This window comes from Cuculus canorus, chromosome 18, assembly GCF_017976375.1.
Source record: "Cuculus canorus isolate bCucCan1 chromosome 18, bCucCan1.pri, whole genome shotgun sequence".
NCBI lineage: Eukaryota > Metazoa > Chordata > Aves > Cuculiformes > Cuculidae > Cuculus > Cuculus canorus.
The window spans coordinates 12,652,648-12,674,238 of NC_071418.1; the positions used below are offsets into that span (position 1 = coordinate 12,652,648).

The 21,591-nt window shown below is 45.9% G+C and overlaps 1 protein-coding gene across 1 annotated transcript in view; it reads left to right on the plus strand.

Annotated features, from left to right (window-relative positions):
* The window catches only part of LOC128854036 (uncharacterized), a 282,274-nt gene that overhangs the window by 120,517 nt on the left and 140,166 nt on the right, over positions 1-21,591 (plus strand). The window contains exon 5 of the mRNA XM_054083674.1: positions 8,728-8,789. Coding sequence (XP_053939649.1) covers positions 8,728-8,789 — 62 coding nt within the window. The remainder of the gene's footprint in view (positions 1-8,727; positions 8,790-21,591) is intronic.

The following is a 21,591-nucleotide window of genomic DNA, read 5'->3' on the forward strand; positions in this document are numbered from 1 at the left end:
AGCCAGGGGGCAGGGAGATGGCAGAGGGATGGTTATCACAGTGCCGTAAATGTTCAGCACACGTGCAGGCACGGCTTGATGTCTTTCAAGCCCTTGTGCCCCACCAATTAGAGATGATGGCATTATATCAAAACAAGATGACAAGTAATGGAGCAGTTTTCAAACTGCTACTGGTGGATTATTTTTGAGAGGTTCAGGAAAGGCAAATGAGGAAAGAAACCTTTGGGCTTAAACTTGCTGCGTGCAAGTCTGTGCCTTTACTGGAGATGTGTCTGGGTTTTTAAAAGGATGTTAAAATTGAAAAATGCATGAAAGCTCATTCATTGCAATGTGTTGCCCTGTTAGTGTGGACAAGAGGTTGTGTGCTGCCCATGTCTGTCACCATGGCAAAGATTAAAGAGCTGAGGTCCTCACCGTGTACAAGTTGCACATGCCAACATGCGTGTGGTGCATCGCCTCTTGCATTGCTCTGTCTCGAAGACTCTGTATGGCCCCAAATGTGATAAGTCTATGTACACTGTCTACACTGTACCTTGCATCCCTACGGCAGTTCCATCATGTGTCCCACCAGATCACAAAGAGCTGAGCTGCAGCGGTGGGGAGTTAGCTGGCTCTTACCTCTGAGATTTAGTGCTCCATAATCCGAAAGGGAAGATGGTGAGAAGGTGATGCAAGAGGGTGATTGCCTGAGACCATACTCCATCATTGTCTGAGTGAGAATTAAATTAAAGACTCTTAGCTCTTCCCATAGTGTCCAAGGCACAAGGTTGTCAATGTGCAGTCAAACATCTTGATTGGTTGTCTGCTGTTTAAAGGAATATGAGTGGGATGCATTTTGGTATTATATAGCTGGAGATAGCCTGAGCGCTTGCTGAAGGGGATCTCTTGAATTTTCAGTGCGACTTAATCATATTTTTAAGTTCAATTTTAATTCCCCTTTTACACGTAAAGACTTTCCTGCTTTCAGATAGTGAAGATGAAGTCATGAGGGAAGCTGAAAGTTTTCTGACTGTTTTGACTGAGTGGATGATTGCTTTGTTCCTCAAGGAAACAAGCCTTATGCAGTCATTTTTCTCATGCATGCCTGCCTGTTTCACCTATGAAACTCAAAATCTGTTGGTAATTTTCTAGGTAACCTGGCACCGAGGTGGTGGATATCAAATATATTAATTCCTTGTTTAAATACAACCAGCAACTGCCTTCCCAGTGTGCAGATACCATGGGCACAGATTAAATATCCAAATTCAGTGGGAGGGAGAACAAGGTGGGTATGTCTGGTCTGAGCTCTGGACTGCAATAAAAAATGTTAAAAATCTCAACAGAAATTCCACTTTCAAAAGTGACCTCTGCACTTGGCCAGCATTGCACGAGGCTTCGTTCGGGCTCTGATGTAAGCTCTTAATCTCGTCCTAGAATTGGTGTATATTAGGCGCTTGAGGTTGCATTACACACTTGCATGCTTTTGCATATTGGGGCCTGAAAGCCCGTGTCTAAGTGGTGTTTAGTTTCCTAAGTGTCTAAGTCAATCTTTGAGAATGGGATGTGAGCTAGATTCAAGTGGGCTTAGAAGTCTGAATATAAATTATGATACTGAAGGTTTTTGCCCAGCTGCTGCCATACCTTATAGGCACCCAGCACCATAGGTGGTGGTGGGGTTGTTGTGTTTGTTTATTTAGCCTAAAGCTTCTCCAAGCTCCCTGCCCAGCAGTGCTGAAGGGCTGGGTGTTACCAAGAGCAAAGTGTGTCCTCTCTAGCACTCTGAGTATGAGGATCTCCATACCAAACGTGAAGATATTGTCCTGGAGACCTTTTCCTTTCATGAAATCATGAAAGGAATCATGAAACAATAAGTGTTGGAAGGTCACCTTCTTGTCTCTGGTCATGTCCTTTTGACCTGGCATAGCTTGTGTTTTTCATTTGGAGGAAGGGAGCATTTGTCCACCCCAGAAAAACTTGCAGACGGCCTACGGAGATGGGTTTGACCCACCCTTGAGCTGCCTCTCCGCTGAGGTGAGCCCTTGGAGCACCATAACAGGCTCTGTGCTGGGCTGCAAAATAAAACCATGAGATCTGCTCTGTTCTGTGAAAGGAAAAGCCCAGAGCACTCTCATCACCCCTCTCTTTCCTTTAACAGCCCAGTTGCCATACCTGAAGGATTGTCTGCCCAAATGGGGAGAAGGACCAAAAGGACAGAAACAAAACCTTGGGGAATTGCTCAGATGATTACAATAAACTCCCCGGTGGGTTGGGAAGGGTGAATATCCTTTTGAAAGGCTGCAATTACGCTGGATAGGATCCATCTCACTTGACTTGTAAGATGATGCCTGGGTCTCGGCATCTGCACTGAGCACTTAGACCTCATTTACCATCAATGGAGAGAAATGGACACCTCCAGCAGGCAATTGCTCTCATCTTGAGGTAGTTGCCTAAAACAAGTCAGACAAATCACTCCAATTTCTCTCCACTTATTCATTTGATAGACTAAATCAGGTATAGACACTTGCCTTGTGGACCTCTGACAGCAGATGAGATGAATCCCTCCTAAAGTGACAACAAATCCTGTCTTCACAAACCAAGGAAAGCAATGTCTGAGGACATCCCAAATCTTATGCTGACAGCATGATGAGCTAGAAAACACCTATGAAAAAGTGAGTATTTCGCCAGAACACCTCAGCCTTATGCCTGACTACTTGGAGGATTTGGGGACATTTGAAGGGGTGAATTAATCCATTAACCTGAGTAAGTCACTTTGAGGGCCTTAGCTATAAAACAGTATTAGTTATCAGCATCCTCCTGCGATGATGTGGTGTTCCGCGAGGTCTGAAAAAGGAGATTTTCATCTGAAACAGCCTCTTTGCACTTTCCCTGAGTGAAGTATTTTGCTACTCAGATTTGTGATTTAATAATCATAAATAATAGAGCCCTTAGTGCTATATTTTTAAATGACTGAATGGTGAGAATCTACTTTAAGAAATTGTATGAATGCCTATCACTTGTGTGCATATAAATGTATTCAATTAGCACTCAAATCTTGAGTTATCTCCTGATGGAAGGCAAAACCTTTTGAATTCAGTCCCATGCAAGAAATACTGTGTCATTTAACTCACAAAAGGATGCCATGCACTTAACAGATAATGACTGAAGAGGATTTTGCTGTATTGCCTGCTCAGCTGCTTGTGAGGACAAAGGAAATAATTCCCCTTTTAGGATCCTGTGGGGTAATGAGGAAGCCCTCTCTGCACTGATCTCAAATAACACTGAGTAGGGGAAAGGAAATAGGCCGATAGGCTAAACTGGCTGCAATTTCGTTGTCGTGGTCTTCCATGTACTTTCCATGTTTTGTCTGTGATGCTAAGCCAGTGGCTAACCTGTCTCTGAACCTGCCACCAGCACACAGAGATTACTCACCCTGGATACTGCACCTCAGCAAATGCAGAATTAGCCCTGGCTAAGTAATCTTGTTAGCGTGATTCAGTGTTAAATGGATCTCGATTAAATGGGCCTTTATGTTGTCCCAGCTGGAGATGATAAGCCTCCACAAGGAAATGGCAGGATACTGAAGGAAATAGCTTTACTTCAGACTGGGACGTTTAACCCCATAAAACACCTTCTGCTCTTCCTCTTACTTTACTTCTGCTTCTTTGCATGGAATCGTTTACTTTTGCCTTTGGTGGCTCTTCGGGACAGGAGAGACCCAGGGAAAGGCCTGGAGCATCTCTTCGTGCCACCCATTCTCCTGGATGAGAGCTGGGTGATGGAGGTGCATGGATGGCTGCAATAGCCGATGTGATGATGGTGGTGTTGCTCTGTGTTTCTTTTCTAAGACCTTTTATTAACAAAGCGATTAACAATTCCTTTGTTATGCTAACAATTCCTTTGTTGGCATAGTGATTTTTTCAAACTCTCAGTTCAGATGTTGGTGCTGGGTTGCCTGAGCATCTCAAGGATTGGCACATCTAATACCACCAATGGTTTATTAAGCACCAGACACCACCATGGAGAATCTTCGGTCTCATCTTAGAGACAGATTGCTTAAATGTGCCACTGAGACTTCTTGGGAATGACTTGGGGTTTATCTGTGTAAGATAGGAATCAACTCAATGCATTGGTGTATCAGAACCTGACACTTCATTTCTCCTCACTATTAGATTTGGCAGCACGTGCACAGTCTGGGTAAGAGGGAAGTGGCATGAAAATCCCTAAGTGATTTCAAACACAGAGATGAACTATGGAGCACTGGTGTGGCAGGGATGGAGAGCTGGGACTCTGCAGTACCAAAGTCTCCTCCCCTGCAGTGGGAACCAATTTTGCGGTCCGAGTGCTCCTGTTAGTTTGAAGTAAGAACTGGGTGAGATGCTGTGTTGCAGGTGAAAGCAGGCTAGATTAGAGAGAAAAAAAAATCAGATAAAGCACCTCATCTATGGCCCCTGCTAGTGGTCATTGTTAGTAAAAGGTTTCCTAGGACAGATAACAAGGCAGACATCAAACTGCCTGTCTTACTCCCACATCAGCATATGCTTTCCTCCTGCCTCTGCTCTGATCCTTCTCTGTATTATCTAACAAATTTTCTCTATCCATGTCTGATGTGACTTCAAAATATGGATTATCTCCACAGAGTCAGAGACTCTAACAGGACACATGGAAAATCTCTGCTCTATAGCTAGTCAGATGGTCTGATCTCTTTTTTCCAGACCTTTGACAAAAATATGGTAAACCTGCAATTACTCGAATTTTTCCATAAGTTTTGCATTTGAGGTGGATTTACATGCTTGTGATATTTTCCAGACGTGAATCCCAGCCCTGCAAAAGCAGCCAGTTGGAGAACGGCTGCAGACGAGCAAGAAATGATATAATCTATTAGAGATTTCCTTCATTATCCCTCTAATCAAGGCTTCTATCAGTCTCCTTTGATGCGCTGCTGGAAAAAAAGAGATCTTCAAGTAAACTGATGTTGGAGATAATTAATTAACTTGCAATCCTCTTGCCTTACAGACAGAGACAGTATAAGAAAGAAGTGTCCTTTGCAATTACTGATCTGCGGTTTTCCATCCTTGTGCTGACAGCTTGTAGGATGTAAAGTGGAAAAGCATTTTACCAAATTTTCAGGCTTTGACCATCAATTCCTTCACTTGAGAATATTTTCTTCTGCTTGTATTTCTTATGCTGTTGGATAACACTCTTGATGGTGAAAAATGGATTTAATACTTGAACAGTTATAGTTGTATGTAGTCTAGGCTGGTAATATTATCTTCCTTAGGCTTTTCTTGCAGCAAATACCCTCACCTCCGCTGTCCTCAGATTATTGCACATGAAATCCAACTTTCTTAGGATAGAACAGAAAATTGAGAATGAGAACTGGGTCAGTGGATTAATACTGACGATGCACGTTGCTGTAGGCACTCCCCAAATTTTCTCCTAGAGGCTTGGCAGTAGATGAGGGAAAACATTTCTGTCCTGGGAACCCAGTTTGTCATATGAAATTCTCTTTCCAAATACCTGTGCGATCTCAGGTCCTGTAAAAACATGATTTCTAGTGATTTAAAGGATAAGATTTAAATTTCTCTGTCATCTCAGAGGAGGTGACATCCAAAGCTAAGATAGCAGGAGGATGTTTGCAGTCCAGTTTGCCAACCTTGGATGACTTCTCCTTTACAAAATGTGTTCTTTTGGCTTAGAATTTTCTGTGTTTCTGGCCCTTTGAGTCCTTGAAATAGCATTTCTACTTCCAAACTTGTCTGTCTCACCTTAAATTTCTCATCTTTGGTACTGTTCAAGCAGCTAGACAGGAAAGAACATGGCTGAGTGGGCAGACTGACAGATCTTTAAGCGTGGTGCTGCTCGACACCTCTCAAATCTGATGTCAAACACCACCAGCGAAACAATGATAAAAGCTCCTTTCCAAAGGAAATTTCCCTAGAAGCATCGAGTGGAAAAGCTGGGGGAAAAGTGCAGTGTAGAAAATTTTATAGGAAAATTATGGATTTTGCTTATTTTAAGTAGCCAGCAGCAAGTGGATTTATGGCAAAGCAAAACTTCTTTAATTTTTTCAGGTTTAGTCCCCAGAATCCTGTATGTAAACCAATGAATACTTGCAGGAGTTATTAAAGACTAAAGAAGCCAGGGATAGCATTGCCAAAGCAGCAGAAAGTTGTACTTTTATTTCTGGAATAAAGGTGTTGTCAGTGTGATGAAGCAGCCTGGCAGCACCAGCCTTCCCGCGTAAAACCTTGGTAAAAAGGAAGACCAAGAAGTGCCAACACGCCCCACATTGTACTGCTTATTCATACTTTATAATGCATCTCCTCCTCTTCCATGTGCTGGTGGACACTGAATGTTCCTGGGGAGGCAGCACAGACCGTAAATAAAAAAGAATGGTATCGCAGCACTCCACTTCCAACAATGAGGGTCTTTCTCTCATCCGCCGGAGTAGGTGAAAAACTTGAAATTATTTAAATTTAAATTGTGGGTGTATCCTCCCAGTGCTTTATCTGCATTTTTCAAAGTTATTAGTAAATTAATGTTTTATTTTTCCAATTGTTTTTGGCTCTAGTTGGCTCCTGACAAGGTTAGGGCGAGGGTGAATGTCTCAAAATGTAAGCTCTGCTCTCAAGGACCTGCAGATACTTCACATGGGGTTATTGCTGGGTGGAAAAAGTGTGGTTCCTGGAAACCACACTGCCAGGGGAGGCAACCTCTCCTCCCTGCTCCCACCAAAAGCTTCACAAGGTTTATCAGGGATTGCTGTGATAAGACTAGGGGGAGTGGTTTAAGCTGAAAGAGGGGAGATTTATATAAAATATTAGGAAGAAATGTTTTGCTGTGAGGGTGGGGTGGCCCTGGCCCAGGTTGCCCAGAGCAGTGGTGGCTGCCCCATCCCTGGAGGTGTTCAAGGCCAGGTTGGATGGGGCTTGGAGCCCCTGATCCAGCAGGAGGTGTCCCTGCCCAGGACAGGGGGTGAAACCGGGTGGGCTTTGAGGTACCTTCCTACCGAAACCATTTTACTATTCTACATTTTAGTCTTTTTGGCAACAACTCTGCCAAGGTCAAGCAATGAACCAATATGAGAATAAATGTTTGAAGATTATTTTTGAGTGATTTTCTTAACTAGGTAGTTTTCTTACCATCCACCGGTATTTTTAGAGCAGTTATGGTGGGTGCCATTGCAGAACACATTCAGTTGCTGTCAGTGGTCAGCAAAGGAGACAGCTTTCAACAGCTGAAGATTGCAGAGTGCTCGTTGGAAGGTCCTCTTCCATGGCACACCATGCATCAGTTTTTGTCCCCTTTATCCCCTTCCCCAGTGCTGCTGAGTGGCAGATCTCTGTAAATACGGACTAAAGGGGACAGATACTGTTTGTAAAGGTGGTCCACTTTATAAAAGCAGGAAGCTTCCCATTATTGACTGGTTTGCTGGGAAAACAGGGGACGTTATTTTTCTTCAAAGAATCTACCTTTAACAGATTGAAATTGCCCACTCTGTCTAAAAGGAACTCTCTTGCAAACTATAAATCCTTGTCTTGGCCTCTAAGTACTGAAAAGCTCCTAATGATCATCCTTTCTCACACACAACGGTGCACAGAACTCTTTAAAAAAAAAAACCCAAAACCTGCTAATTAATTTTAAGCCTCTTTGTGGCAAAGCCTAAGAACTGGATTTACCGAGTGACCAGGGGGTCCATCTGGTGCAAAAAGCTTGCTCCCATGCCAAGGTATTTGTTTCACAAAGAGTTTCAGGCCTAGATATTTCCCCTTGGCAGCAGTGTCAGTTGTGCCAACCACTGATATATTTCCTAACACATTGAGGGGATGGTGAAAAGGGTCCTCACTCAGAAGCCAGAGTGGCTTTTCCTGGACTGTTCCCATGCATGGAACATGCACAACGGCTTCTTCCCACAGGACTGATCCTGAATAATGGGATCAAATCTGATGGTAATAGTAGGTTTTTTGGGGGGAAGCATAGGGAGACCCCAATGAAGCTTTTGCAAGTTTCATTGTTGAGGTTCCCGAGACATTCCTTTAAATAAAGACAATTAGACAAAACCAGGTTTGGCCAGGAAATGCAGAGGCTTGGTAATGAAAGTCACAGTTTTTACACTGCAACAAATTCAGACATAGGAACCTCATGGTGACAGAGGACATGGTTGCAGGTGCCTTTGCTCCTGAAGCAAAGGCATTTATTTCACACACTAAAGGGAATTCAGCCAAGAGAAAGAGCATCTACAGCTCACAACTGCAAGGCTTGTCTGTGGCACACAGATGCTTTCTGCATCTCCCCTTTTGAAAAAGCTGTTCTGTGTCTTTCCTCGTCTTGGTCACCCTTCCTCACACAGTTTCCAGTTCTAATACATCTTTTCAAGGAGTGCATTACAGTCATATTAGTGTAAATTTCCTTGAATTGCCCAAAAGATTTGGATTGACTATTGGTTGGAGAGAGGCAGGGGAAGCAGCAGCTTCAACAGGAGTCTGGCTCAGTTTAACTTAATCTGTTGCTCTGTCCTAATTACCAATACACACTCTCATGGTGAGAGAGGAGAGTTTGATGAATGGAAAAACTAAATAAACCAGGTGGAGAGAATTATGTGAATTTTCAAGTGTATATTGCATGCAATGGAGCATAATAAAAGTAAACAGGAAATGTGTATTTCCTTCCCATATAGGAGCATCTCATCCTTTCTAATCAAACTGCTGTTTGACAAGGGTTCCTTTGTTGTTTTTTTTTGTCTTTCAGCAAAGGATAAACCACCAGACAAGCCCTTACCACAGATCAGCCTTGGAAGGAGTCAAGACCAGGTAGGGATTCTGCTTTGGTTGATATCCATGAAAAACATTTGCTTGTTTGTTTTATGATGAGCTGTGCAACCATGCGGGACCTGGTCAGGAGGAGATGGGCTGGCCTGGCATGGTCACTGCTCAGACAAAACTAAGGTATGCCGGTTCTGCATGGGGCTGGCTGAGGGCTGGCAGAGCAGCTTGCGAGCACACGCGTGTGGGTCACAGCTGAGTGACCACCTGTGACTGGCTCAGCACTGTGTTGGCCACCTGGCATACAAGGTGGTGGTGAGACCAGGGCAGTGTGTGACCTCCAGTGCAGGTCACGAGGCTGACAGGAGAGCTGGAGATACAAGTAGAGTCAAAGTGAGCTGTTGAGGTTTTCTGTTCTTCCTCTTGTTGCATTCTTTTAAAGAACATACTGGACAGAGAAATACACTCCATCTCACACTTGTATGTATGAAAAATAATGCAGCGGTGAATAATGTAGTAGTGTCTGCTTCTATGTGGTCACCTTGAAGGATGAAGTTTGAACACCTGGATTAGGAGCAATTGGATGTTGTGCCATGTGTCTTTCAAATGGTTATTTCAAATGTTTGCAATCTTGACAAGGCTTTTTTGCAAAGATGATATGAAATCATTTTCATTACGTTCCCAAACAATCTGTAGAAGCACTGAAATTGTCAAGAATCTAGACATGCTGCTAAAATTCAACTGATTATACTGTATTATGGTTGAATTTTTAATTTATCTCCTGCTATCTTTCCTTGGTTAGTGGTCAAGTCTAACTTTACCTTGAAGCTCATCACCATGAAACACAGCTTGTGGCTGATTGCATCTAATTGGGGGAGAAAGGGGCTTTTACTGGAATCTTGCTTTTAATCTTTGTGAATACATCAGGAAAAATTAAGGCTATGTCGGAAATTCAGATGATCATGGCTTGACTGTGATGTGACGCTGAGTGAGCCTCACACCAAATGGTGCTGAGTGGCCAGAAAGGGCCTGATGGCTCTGCTGGTGAACCTTAGCCAGGTGAACTGAGGACAACTCGTGGAAGACCTTGTATTAGTTCACCGTAGACATGGAAATGGGGTAAGAAGAGTAGAGTCATTGGTGACCTGGGTTTCACAGCTCCTTAAAACTTCACTCCTTGAACATTTATTTTGGGGACAAAGTTATGAGAACAAAAACCATTCATATTCTGCACAGGCTTAATGCAGATGCTAACTTGCTCTGTCTGTACTCCAAGCCACCTAGAACTCTGCGAACATGCTTTGAGCACTGCTGAGCCAATAAGCTGGTTCAAAGAAGGAGCGTTTTATCTTCAGTTAGATGCCAGTTTGTTGTATCCTCGTTTCTTCAGGATGTGGGGAAAACAAGCACATGCTTGCCTGCAAAGTGCTGTGCAAGCAGTCCTGAGGTCATGGGCAGGGGATCAGTGGCTGTGCAGAGCAAAGGATGCTACAGATCCATCTTGGGGAGCACAGCTGGAGAGCCACAACTTACCCCTTCCCCCCAGCATCCTGAGCCGTATTCCTCTGGGTTTTGAGTTGGAAGCCTTGCTGTGCTGGATTGGATTGCTCTATTACATTTTCATATCCGTGCGTTACTGAAGGTACAATCCTGTGTTTCGTTAGCTGGAGGCTTGTTGGGTATTGTCCCATCAGTACCTGCACGTGCCAGACCCTGGCTGAAGAGCAGACCAGCTGCCTGTGTGTTTGAACTTACACGTGTGTGCCATTGTCTTGCAGATGTAGTGGTAGGTGCTTTTGTCCGTGATGTAACTGAAAGGAAAAGCAGGTTCCTTCTCCTTAGGATGACTCCAGGGGTTTTGTGCTTCTGGACACCTTGGTGGTTCCAGGAGATGATATTGGGGGCTGCCAGAGCTCAAACCTGGGGGAGCAGTGCAAACCTTTCCAAATGTCTGGGCACCGCCAGGGGCACTTGCACAGACAGGGTCATTTTGGGGCATATTTTAGAGCAAACATTTATGTGTGCTAGAGGGTCAGACTTGGCAACGGGTCATTCGAGGGCAGCCATCCACAGGGACAGCCGGATTGCCTTGGCTGTCTTTAAAGGGTTTATCCCCAGAGGCAGCTGTCCCGTTTGAAATCCGGCAAACAGCCAGGTAGGATCAAATCTTTCCCTGCTGAACCCAGGCTGTCACTGGCCCTGACCCACTGTCTGCTGAATGTTTGTATTGGCCGTCTGGGATGTCCTCTGCTTTCAGGCGGGCTGGTGCTTCGCTCTGCTCTATGTCCTCCCACCTCCTCCCCATCCAGGCAAGAGCCAAGAGTGGGGTGTGAATCTCCAGATTTCATTCCAGGAGGGCAGCGCTGAGCTTGAGAGCCCTTCCTCTTGTAACAGATTAGAATATGCTGAACTATGAAGACTTGTCTTAATTAATGCTTTAAATAAGGTTACAGCTAGAGCTGGGGAAATAATCAATAGTGAATCATCTACTCGGCAAATTCAGCTCTTTTCTTTGGGCGAGTTATCTGTAAACAGCTTGCAGTTCTCTCTATTCATTCATTATTTAGAATTATTTCCCAAATAATTCCTTCAAATTGCTTTTGGTCTGCCGCTTGTTTGCAAGCAGCGTGTTGAGGGCGTCTGATACTCACTAGTCAAGCTGTGATCATTAGTTTTTGGTGGGACGAGCAGGTTATGTGGCCTCGTGCTGGGTCTCCGAGTGGAGGAACCCAGCTCTTACCATCCTCTTTAATGAATTCAGAATGGCTTTGGGCAAATGTTCCCAGCTCCTCATGCAGCATCCCTGCTCGCTGCCAACAGCCTCATTAGTTAAGTCCTTCCCTAGGAGACTCATCAGGGTGTAAGGGCTGCAGCAAGGGTTCAGATTCCATCCCTTCTGGGTTTTTCCTGAACCAGTTCCCATGTGTTCTGTTTGCTTTATCAGTAACAAGAGGCTCAACATAAGCAAGCCTTAGTGGCCATCAGAGTTTCACTCTTGGGCCACCAGAGAGGCAGCAGTGAAAACGCTGGAGGCCATCTGGCGCCCCATTCAGCTCAGCCCTGTGTTCCAGCCACGGCTAAACCTTGCCGATGCCCGTCTGCGGTGGACTGGTCTCTGCAGGCAAAAACCAGCTCTCATTTACACATGTCACTGGGTCCAAAGTGGCTGTGAACCTGCAAAAAAAAAGTCACCAGTAATTTCCAGACTCTTGATGTGTCCCTGGCTTGTGTTCTGCCTTCCCCTGTTATAATCACCACACCATCGCAGCTCCAACAAGGCTGTGGCAGTTTTGGTGATTAAGAGGATTTCTGCTTGATAAGAACTGGAGCGAAACTCATTTCAGGTAGCAGCCAAACAGCCGCTGGATGGTACACAGTTCCATTTACTGCTGACACAAACTGAATTGTTTTAAGCAGAGGAAGCAAATAGGCCCTGACATAAATCAAAGAAAACACCAGCTGCAGGTCAGCTGCACTCTGGGGATTCGCTTCTGGGTGTCTGTGAAGAAACCAGTCAGAAGCATCCTGCTGCTCCCCCAGAACGTGCAGGCATGGCTTCTCTGGGCTGTACTGGATTGTCCTGTGTTGGGGGATTTTCACAGGTCCCTTCCCCTTTCAGCACAGTTATAGCTCCTGTAAGTTAGATCTTCAGATGCAGCAGTAAAAGACAAGCACTGGCTGTGGGACTGAAATATCTCCTGACAGTGTCATGCTGGGAAGCAGATGGTGCTGGCACAGGAGCTCAGCCCTCTTCTCTAGGACTGAATGAGAACCTTGATCATCTCATAAATAAAATGAGTGGAAATTCTCATCTTTTGCCCCACGGGACGTACCTGTCACCATCCCCAGGGTTGTTGCTAGGAAGGGTCCTTCTCCCCTCTGTGGTGAAGATACCACTCAGCCCTTCCCACCACCAGGTCCCACAGGTCGCCGAGTCCAGGCATCACCTCTGTCGCAGGTGGCGATGCTGAGGATTTGGGGAAGTCAAGAGGGGTTTTCACTGTATAGAGTGCCACAGTCCAGAAGCAGATAGAGTTCACTCCAGCTATCTTTTCTCTGGTAGAAAGGCAGAAAGAGGAAAAACGAGTCCTGCCTAAAAATTAACAAATCCTGACTGCAGTGGAAAGGTGAGCCCAGCACAAAAAGACATTGAACACCCAAATGGTGTGGCTTGTTATCCAGAAAACATCTCCACGCTCAGTGACAGTGTCCTGGAGCTGTAAATCCAGTCTGTTGGGTGCAGCAAACACTCCCAGCTCTCTGCCTTGGTCCCTTCACTACTGAGATCGAGGCAAGTAGAAGCAGCTCCCTTGGCCTTCCTCCTCCTTGCTCGGGATCCCCACAGCAGCTGTGCTTCACTACCGTGGTGCTGCATGAGCACGTTGGGGCTTTTTTTCTCTCCTTAAGTCAAAATCAATGATGATGGCAGAGTTATAAGGTGAGCGATGGGAAAGGAGAAGAAAGCACCCGATGTCAAATTTGATGCAGGAGGCAGTTAGAGAAACCTATTACTTGTTCTCTTGCCTTAGGGTATGTTGGTGGGTACATAGGAGAGTGTAATGTCAGCGAAACAGGAGAGCAGTCTCTTTCCCCTTGAACCCTTATCATTAATGTGGAAGGCATACATTGTCAGCTATTAGTCTGGAGGGGAGGGAGAATAGGACGCGAGATGTCTTAGTTTGGAAATGGAGTCTGACTCATTGTCGTCTGCTGTGTGAAGGATGGAGGGTTATTGTAACTGTTGTTGTTGTTGCTGTGATTATTATGAGTCTTATAGCATTTGGGAGATGATGGGGCTCTGAGGGCTCTGCTGCCTGTCACTGCAACTCTTGATGAGTAAAGACTGCGAAGCACAGTGCAGTGAATGCTCTGGGTGATTTGAGCCCGATTTCAAATCTTAGTGGTGGACTCAATGACAGGATGGTCTGTGTGACCTGGGAGGGAGCAAGCCTATGTCCTGACCCAGAAGTCACACTAGGCACTACTGAGGGGTCAAAGTGGTTGTGGGAGATACTTTGCAAGAGAAATTAAATGAAAATGTAAGAAACAAGTCTTAATTATTCCTACCGCTCCTGTAACAAGGAGGTGGAGAACGAGGAGTTGCACCAGGGAAGACCTGAGCCCAGGCTCAGGGTCTGAGCTTTGCACAACTCCCTCTGTGGAAATGAGTCTGCGGACAGTGTCAGTCCATTTGCTTTGTGCCTCAGCTGCAGCTTTTGTCCAAAGATACCAAATATTTTGTGTAACCTCAGATGAACCGATTTTCATGAAGGCAAATGGAGGTGGTTCCTGAGGACGCAGAGAGCGAGTTGCCCTCCCACACCTCGGTTCTACATCTCCGACTTACTTACTTGATACAATTTCCCTCGTTTAGGAAATGTAAATAATTCCTTGGGCTCTGTTAATCCCAAGATTACATGGGTAATTCCTGTTTGCATTAATGGGGGGATCTCTCTCAAATTCTCTGCATGTGAATGAGCATCACACAGGCTTGCACACAGAGCCCAACTGAGTTGCTCATGTAGACACCTCCCCTCCTCCAACACCAGCTGCGTTCCATGGATGATCTGAAAGGAAATATAAAATTAGATCTTTTGCCTTCGGGTGTTCATTTTTTGGAGGCACGTTGCAAGTGATGTCTATTATTAACTCAGGCAGTTAGTCCCTTCCTTCTCGATCTGGCTTTGCCGTTGTGGCCTCCAGAATCGTCTCACAGATGCCACTGCAGTAGCACAGGGGGATGGAGAACATGATCTTGCTCCACAAGGTGTGAGGAAAAACAGGATCCTAGCAAGTAAGGCAATCCATCCCCTCAGTGCCTCCACATGCATAAAGATCACGCACAAACTCCTCAAAATCCCACATTTGGGATTTCTGGGATGCCCATCCAGGGATGCTGCATTACCCTAAGATTTTTGTTCTCACATCCTGTCAGGATGGGAGAAGAGAAGTGTAAAGATGGCTGTGGCTCTCTCAACCCTGTCTGTAGCCCAGATCCCAAAGCCAGGGGAGATGTCGAAAGCTGCCTGGGAAGCCAGGGTCTCTTGGCAGTGACGAGAGTAGAGTGGCAGGCTTGGCTGGCTGCATCGTACCTCCTTGCTCTTGTTCATGACTAAATCTCCTGCTGCTGCTGCTCACAGGGGAAAATAATTAATTAAGCCAGTTAATGAAGATAAATTGGAGTAGCAGCTTTGGAAAAATACCATCGGTCAACAGCAAGCTGTTCCCCTGGGTGGGCTGCGGAGGCAGTGGTCTCCCAGCAGGGCTGCAGCAGGACTCAGCAGCAGTGGCTGCGTGACACCTCTCACTTTTCCTCGCCACCACCTCACGGAGGTGCCGTGGGCTGGGAAAGTCACTCCAGTGGGGACAGCCTGTGGTTGTGGCCAAGAGCCCTGGGTGGGGATGCTGCTGGGGCCTTGGGCAGCCTGATTTAGTGGGATGTCCCTGCCCATGGCAGGGGGGTTGGAGCCAGATGATATTTAAGGTCCCTTCCAACCGTAACGATTTTATGATTTGATGATTCTATGGTTCTCTGATTCTATGACAGGAGATGGGATGTGTTTAAGGTAATTAAAGGGGGAAAAAAAAGAAAACCCAAAAAAAATAATAGCTAAAATAGACTTCCAAAACCATTGCACATCAGACAGTGCTCCCAATACAGTGTCTTTAGCTCAACACTGAGTCAGGCCAGCTCGTGAGTGTGATGGGGATGCTGCCGAGGACCCCTCCAGCCTCCCGGGCTGTCACTCAGCTCCTTCATTAGGAAGGGAAAAACGTGCTTGAGAGCCTTTCCTCCCACAATGGATTTATCTCAACGCTCTGGCAAATTAGGGTAAAGAGGGTATGAGGTTCACTTTTGCATGTGGACTACTGACTGAAACAAACAGGAATCCAGCTAGGCACAGGGAAATTTGGGAATGTTCTTGGACTTGGGCAGAGAGGAAGGTGGAAAAGCCAGAAAAACCTTTATGCTACTGTGAAATCTATGTGCCGTCAGTGTCTGCTGGGGGAAAAAAATGCTGTTAGCTGAACAGCAAGATTGGTTTTCTTGTATTATTCCAAAAACATAGGGCTGATAATTATTTCATTAGGGTAAACCTTCCTGTAGCTGGTAAATGAATTCCAAGAAGTGAGAGGAACCCCAGGATCAGGGACTTTACTTCATTTGGGATTGTGTGCAGCTAATATTCTGGTTAAATAAATACATTTTACTAATTGGATTACTCAGACACTGTAATATACTGCTGGATTTCCAACACGATGCTAATAAATTGTGTGAAGAACTTAATCATGTTAGCTTCCAAAAAGCTTGTAAGAGATGAAATTAAAAAATAAGTAGAAGTTGACATCTATTGCATTTCACAGTGGCTTCATTTTACTCATCCTTCTTAGAGTTCTCCTTACTGTAGCGTGGCTGAATGTGGATTTTTTTTTAATCTGCTTGTGATTAGGGAGGGCAGAGCATTAGAACAGGTCCTGTGGGATGGTGGCACCCAGCTTCTGTTTGTCTCTTCTTCTTACATTGATTTGTATCGAGGCAAATGGAGTGAGAACTTCATATTGTCTTCTGGAGGCAAAGGCACTGTGGTTCATTTTGTTAGATGCATGTAGAGGCGAACGGGCACCCGCCGCTCCCAAAAGCCTGAGAGTTTGATGCTGAGGATGTGCAGTGAGCCTGCTATGGGGTCTGGCCCTGGAGGCGAGGGCTGTAGCTTCTCCCAGCACCTCTCACAGCTCTGTGTGGTTGGTCCGAGCACCCGTTCAGTGCAGGGGATGGGTTTATCGGCAGCCCGGGAAGGGATGTGCTGTGCATCCAAGTTCTTCCACATCAGCAAAATGATGGAACACACAGTGCTGCCACTGCAATTCGTCATTACTGAAACACTGTTTCCTTCACGCTGCTATTCAATTTACCTGTGTGTTTCCACCCGAAGCTGAAAATGGAAGAAATACCTTTCTTTCCATTTTTTTTAATTCTTTGATAGAAATATACAGTGAGAGAGCCAACGACTCTCCCTCTTCAGGAATCGGTGACAAACTGTCTGTTAAAAACAGATAACTTGTAGCCCTGTCAATAGAATAACGCCATGGGTTGTACAGAGAGGTCAAGATGTATTATTCAAGCAGCAGACAGCTGTCAATAGGGTCTGCTCCTTACTGAGGAATAATGCCAGGAGTTTTGTGGCTGAGCCAAGGGGCCAGGCGCTTGTAAATTGGCAAAGTCTGGTCTGAGTATCCGGCAAGAAGGACAGCCTGCTTGCCTGTTGCACAGGTCAAAGGCAGTGCTCTAACACACACAACATTATTTTGGCGTAAGGATGCTTTCTCCTTACTCAGATTACATCCTAGCTCCTTCCCTGAGGCATTCCCTCTGCTGTGTACAGACTGGTCACAGCCTCCCTGTGCAGTACAATGTTTGCTGTGACAGCAGTTCATGTGGATGCAATACCGTCACCTCTGTATGATGGAGAGAATTTTGTGACTGTGTGTCTTTTGAAATATCTCACCAAAATGATATTCCAGCAACAGGAGCTAAGGGGTTAAAGTACCCCTTCCCTTGCTCACAAGTCCTCTGTTTGGACTCCCCTAAATTTTTCAGATGTATTTGATGCATCAAATGGTGATAATTGTTGTATCAAAGGGGCATGTGGGGGAATAATTTGCCTTTCTGAAGTGCTGTGAGGTTTCCAGATGAAACGCTCGGCTGTTGTGATTGGCACTAAAAAGGAGGAGTTGCCAATTCGTGTTACAGAGTTGGCTTCCCACAAAGGTTCAGACGTGTGTCTTGGTGTGAGCGTTTTGGTAACCACAAATCCTGTCCCTATCCTTCCAGTGAGATCCTCTGGTTTTTGGGATAATGCTGGAGATGTAAGTGAAGACAGACTCTGAACCTGTGATTTCCATGGAGATAACAATCCAATGTGAAGACAGGAGCCAGCCTGTAAGCCCGGTCCTGTTTCCAGTTGTATTTTAGAGAGCTAAAGCCAAAACACACAGATCAAGCAAAGGCTGTGGGAGTAGCAGGGACTCAGAAATCCAAGACCTGAAGTCCAGGCTGGCATCTGCAATTGGTGCCTACAGACTGTACACAGAGCAACCAAACCTCTGCACCGCTGTGCTCCCTCTCTCCCTCTCCTATTTATATCCATTCCTGATCAAAGTTTCCTTATTTTTATAATTCCCTATGTGAAAGAAATATTGTCTGCATGAGGCCTCACCCTGCATTTATTTATATTTTTGCTCACAGCGGGATTTGAAGACAAAAAAACAGCCCCTGAAATGGCAGCAGCTTCCCCATAACCTGAACCTCATTGAAGTACTAATAACTAGATTTTGATGCAGCTTTGCGGGTATTAATGCAAATGTTTTTTCTGACTCTCCAGGTTTAATAGCAACAGCTTATACAACTCTAATTAGCATAACAAAATTCAGTGATGAGGAGTAAAATGCTTGTCTTGTTTGATGTTCCCTGGTAATTAGCAAGAATAAGGATTTATGCAGCGGTTCCTGGTTCTCAGCTCACAAAAGATGGCAGAGAGCACTCTCAGCAGTTAACTCCAGCGCTGGCTGATGTAAATACATGTGCCTCCGCATGCCTCCAGACCTAGAGGTGCTCTTGCCATATACCTGGGCACAGACACAGTCTGAGGGCTTGAGGAGGTTCCCCTGCAGGTGCGTGTGTGTGCTGGTCCACGCCGAGTTGTGCGCTCAGGCATTGCGTGGACACACGGGCTCTTACAGTGCCCTAAGGCTGCGCTGTCTTTTGGAGAGGAATGGGCAGCAATGATTCAGAGCCCAGGGCATAAGCTTTTGGTTTAGATGTTGCATCTGTGTGTGGATCTGAGATGCTAATTTTTTCCCTTCTGCATGCAGCTGGGAAGTACTCCTTCTCTTAATGTGAATATTGGAGACAGGGACCCCCTGGAGCAGGTCTGCTGTGAAGAAGGGAGGTTTCCATCCTGCTGTGCCCTCTCGGTGCCAGCAGCTGCAGTGAGAAGGCAAAGCTGATGTTTCACAGTTAGTGTTCGCTTCTCCTGGAAGCAGCGTGCAGCACTCATCCCAAATGAAAATTTTCCCATTGCCTTTGGCTAGATGTTTGACCTAAGACTTTGTAAAATACAGCTACATGACTTGTGGGCTCTGTATTGGGCCAGGAGTTAAAGGTGGAAAGAAAAGAGGCAGTTGCTGGTGGGGCAGGCACTGTTATTTCCCAGGCTGCAGCCCTTTCTCCTTAGCCTCTGTTTCCAGACCCAGGGCTTTGTATCACCTTTAATATTTCTACCCAACTATGTACCCTTCTCCTTGGGTCTATGGGGAATGGCTGGCCAAGAAGCTTCCCTCGTCCCCCCTCTTGACTTGCATAAGAGAAGAAAGGTTAAAGCCTTCTTTGCCATCGAGATGCAGTCCTGGTGGTTCCCTGTGGGAGAGCTGGTGTAGACTATCTGTGCCAAGAACCTCTGGGGAATGGTCTCGGTGGTCCCTCTCCTCGCCCGTGCTGTTAAGTGTGTTATGAATTATGGTCTTGCTGTTGGGCTGAGCACATGAAACACATTAGCCACAGGCTGTTATCTTTGTCTCCTGCTAGCTCCTGTCTCATCCTCCAACACCATCCTCTCCTTACAAAAGCTTTCACTGTATTAACAGCCATAAAGTAAACCATCCAGGGCAGTAAATTTTGAACTAGTAAAAGAAACCCTCTTTTATGTGGTATATGTAGTTGGCTTTATGGAGGGCAGTGCTGAAGGCACTTATTGAGATAAATGTTCCGGCTGAGTTTTTAAAAGGACTCAATAATATTGGGCATTTGTGGATGTGTAAAATGACAAAATTAGGAGAGAAGTTAAACTACCTGCTACTGAGTATCAGATGAATTTCTGTGGCAATCTGGAAGCAATCTCTGACTGCGTGTGCAGCTCCCCGGGCAGGGACTTGGCCGGCAGAGCAGAGGAGAGCTGCTGTGTTTCTTAAGTACCAGAGCTTGGATGCAGCAGCAGACATTTCTGTAGCCTGATCCAATACAGCAAATCCTTTGTTTCCTTGCTAAGAAAGCTAATTTTGCAAAGAAAAAGACTGAATGATGTATAATCTGTGAGTGCCTCTAGTCTGTGGCACTCCTGGGAGAGAGAAATTGTCATCTGAGGAATAGGACAGATGCAACCAGGGCTGCTCAATTGTATTTCCTCCTTCCCTCCACCCTCCCGGTGTTTCTGAAATGGCTCCTACCACGAGACACCCCGAGACAAGATGCATTCATTCATATTAATAACATTTGAGTATTTGCATGGGTAAGGTGGCTCAGGGAGAGGCATTCACGATGAGAAGAATAATTTGGTCTAGCCAGTCTCTGCAAACCACTCTGGGGAAAAGCTTTCCCACCCTGACTGCAGTGGGAAGCTTTCGCTGTGCTGTTCACATAACAAAGCGCAAGCTGATCTGACAAGCTGCGAATGCTAGCTTGGAGAAGTCCTCTCCATCCCCTCTGTGCAGGAAGCTCCTCCTTGCCCAGCCGCTTTCCTTGGCTGCTCACACCAGAGGCAGTGTGAGGGGCTTAGCCCCTCGCTGGCTGCTGGGGACGTGTCAGGCTACTGGGGAGACCTGGGATCATGGTTGTCCAAGCCATGCAGAAGTCACCAGGTAGCAATCGTTCCCCCGGAGTTGGTTACTCTCTGAACCCAGGGCCACGCTGCCCACCACTGGGCTGTTCCAGCCCCCATCTCACAGCCTCTTGGGGACAGGGGACCCTGATCCAGGAGGGGACTGGAAGGCACTGAGCTCCCTTCTCCTCCCATAGCGTTTTCCAGTGCCTCCCACGGAGGAAATTCCTCTGGAGTGAGATCATGTCCTCCTTTCCAAGGGAGGTCAGATCTGCTGGGGAGCCAGGAACTAGCAACGGGCGAGAGATCCAGCCTGCAGCCTCTGAACTCCCACTCACTCAGCTCCTGCAAGGTGTAAGAGGATCCCTGCACTTTTCATAGTGATACTTATTTGTCAGCAAAGATTCAGCACGTGGAGATAGTGAACTGCATTGCTGCTTATCTTCTCTCAGTGAATGCTTTGGATGCTTTCACGTTTGTGCCCTGCTGAAGGATAACAGCATCCTTCAGTGAGCACAGCCCCTCTCCTTGTACCCAACCCCTGCTCAAGGTGAGGCATCGCAGAGATGCTTAAAGTAGAATTCTAACCCGATGCAATGAGCCTTGCATTGGATCTCACCATGGAGAGATTTTATTTGCTGTAGAAATAATTAGATTTAGGTGTGGCGTCATTAAGATATTGTGTTTAGCTTCTTAGCACAGAATGTAACTCTGAACTGCAGCTAGACCTGAGGTTAGACAAGAGAGCTCAGTACCAGCCGGAAAAGGACCCCGAGAGGCAGACAGTGTGGTGTGGCCAATGCCTGAATATTTGTGCAAATATGGGTAGAAGTGTGACCACATATTGAAAAAATTGCACTTGCTATTGTCTGTCTCCTGGCAGGCAATGGCACATACACAGTTCAGTGCCACTTTCCATGCAGTTTCCAGAGGATCACACAGTCTGCTGCAAAATATAGTGAACCTTAGTGAACCTGGTTGCTCCCCCAGATTTCCCCAAGACAGCCAGGCTTCCAGCACCTGCAAGGCAGGATTGCAATCTGGTTTATAGCATCAGTGTTCATGGGTTTCAGCAAGTCTGGAGGACTATGCACATCGTGGATGAGACTATAGAAGGTTATGGCAAGCCATGTGGACTTCAGAAGGTGTGTGGAGTCTGAGCTTGAGGCACAAGCTGGACTGGGTTTTGATCTGAAATTACTCACCCAGTGCCTGGAACTCTCTCTTTCATGGCCTTGGGGAAGGATTTGTGTGCT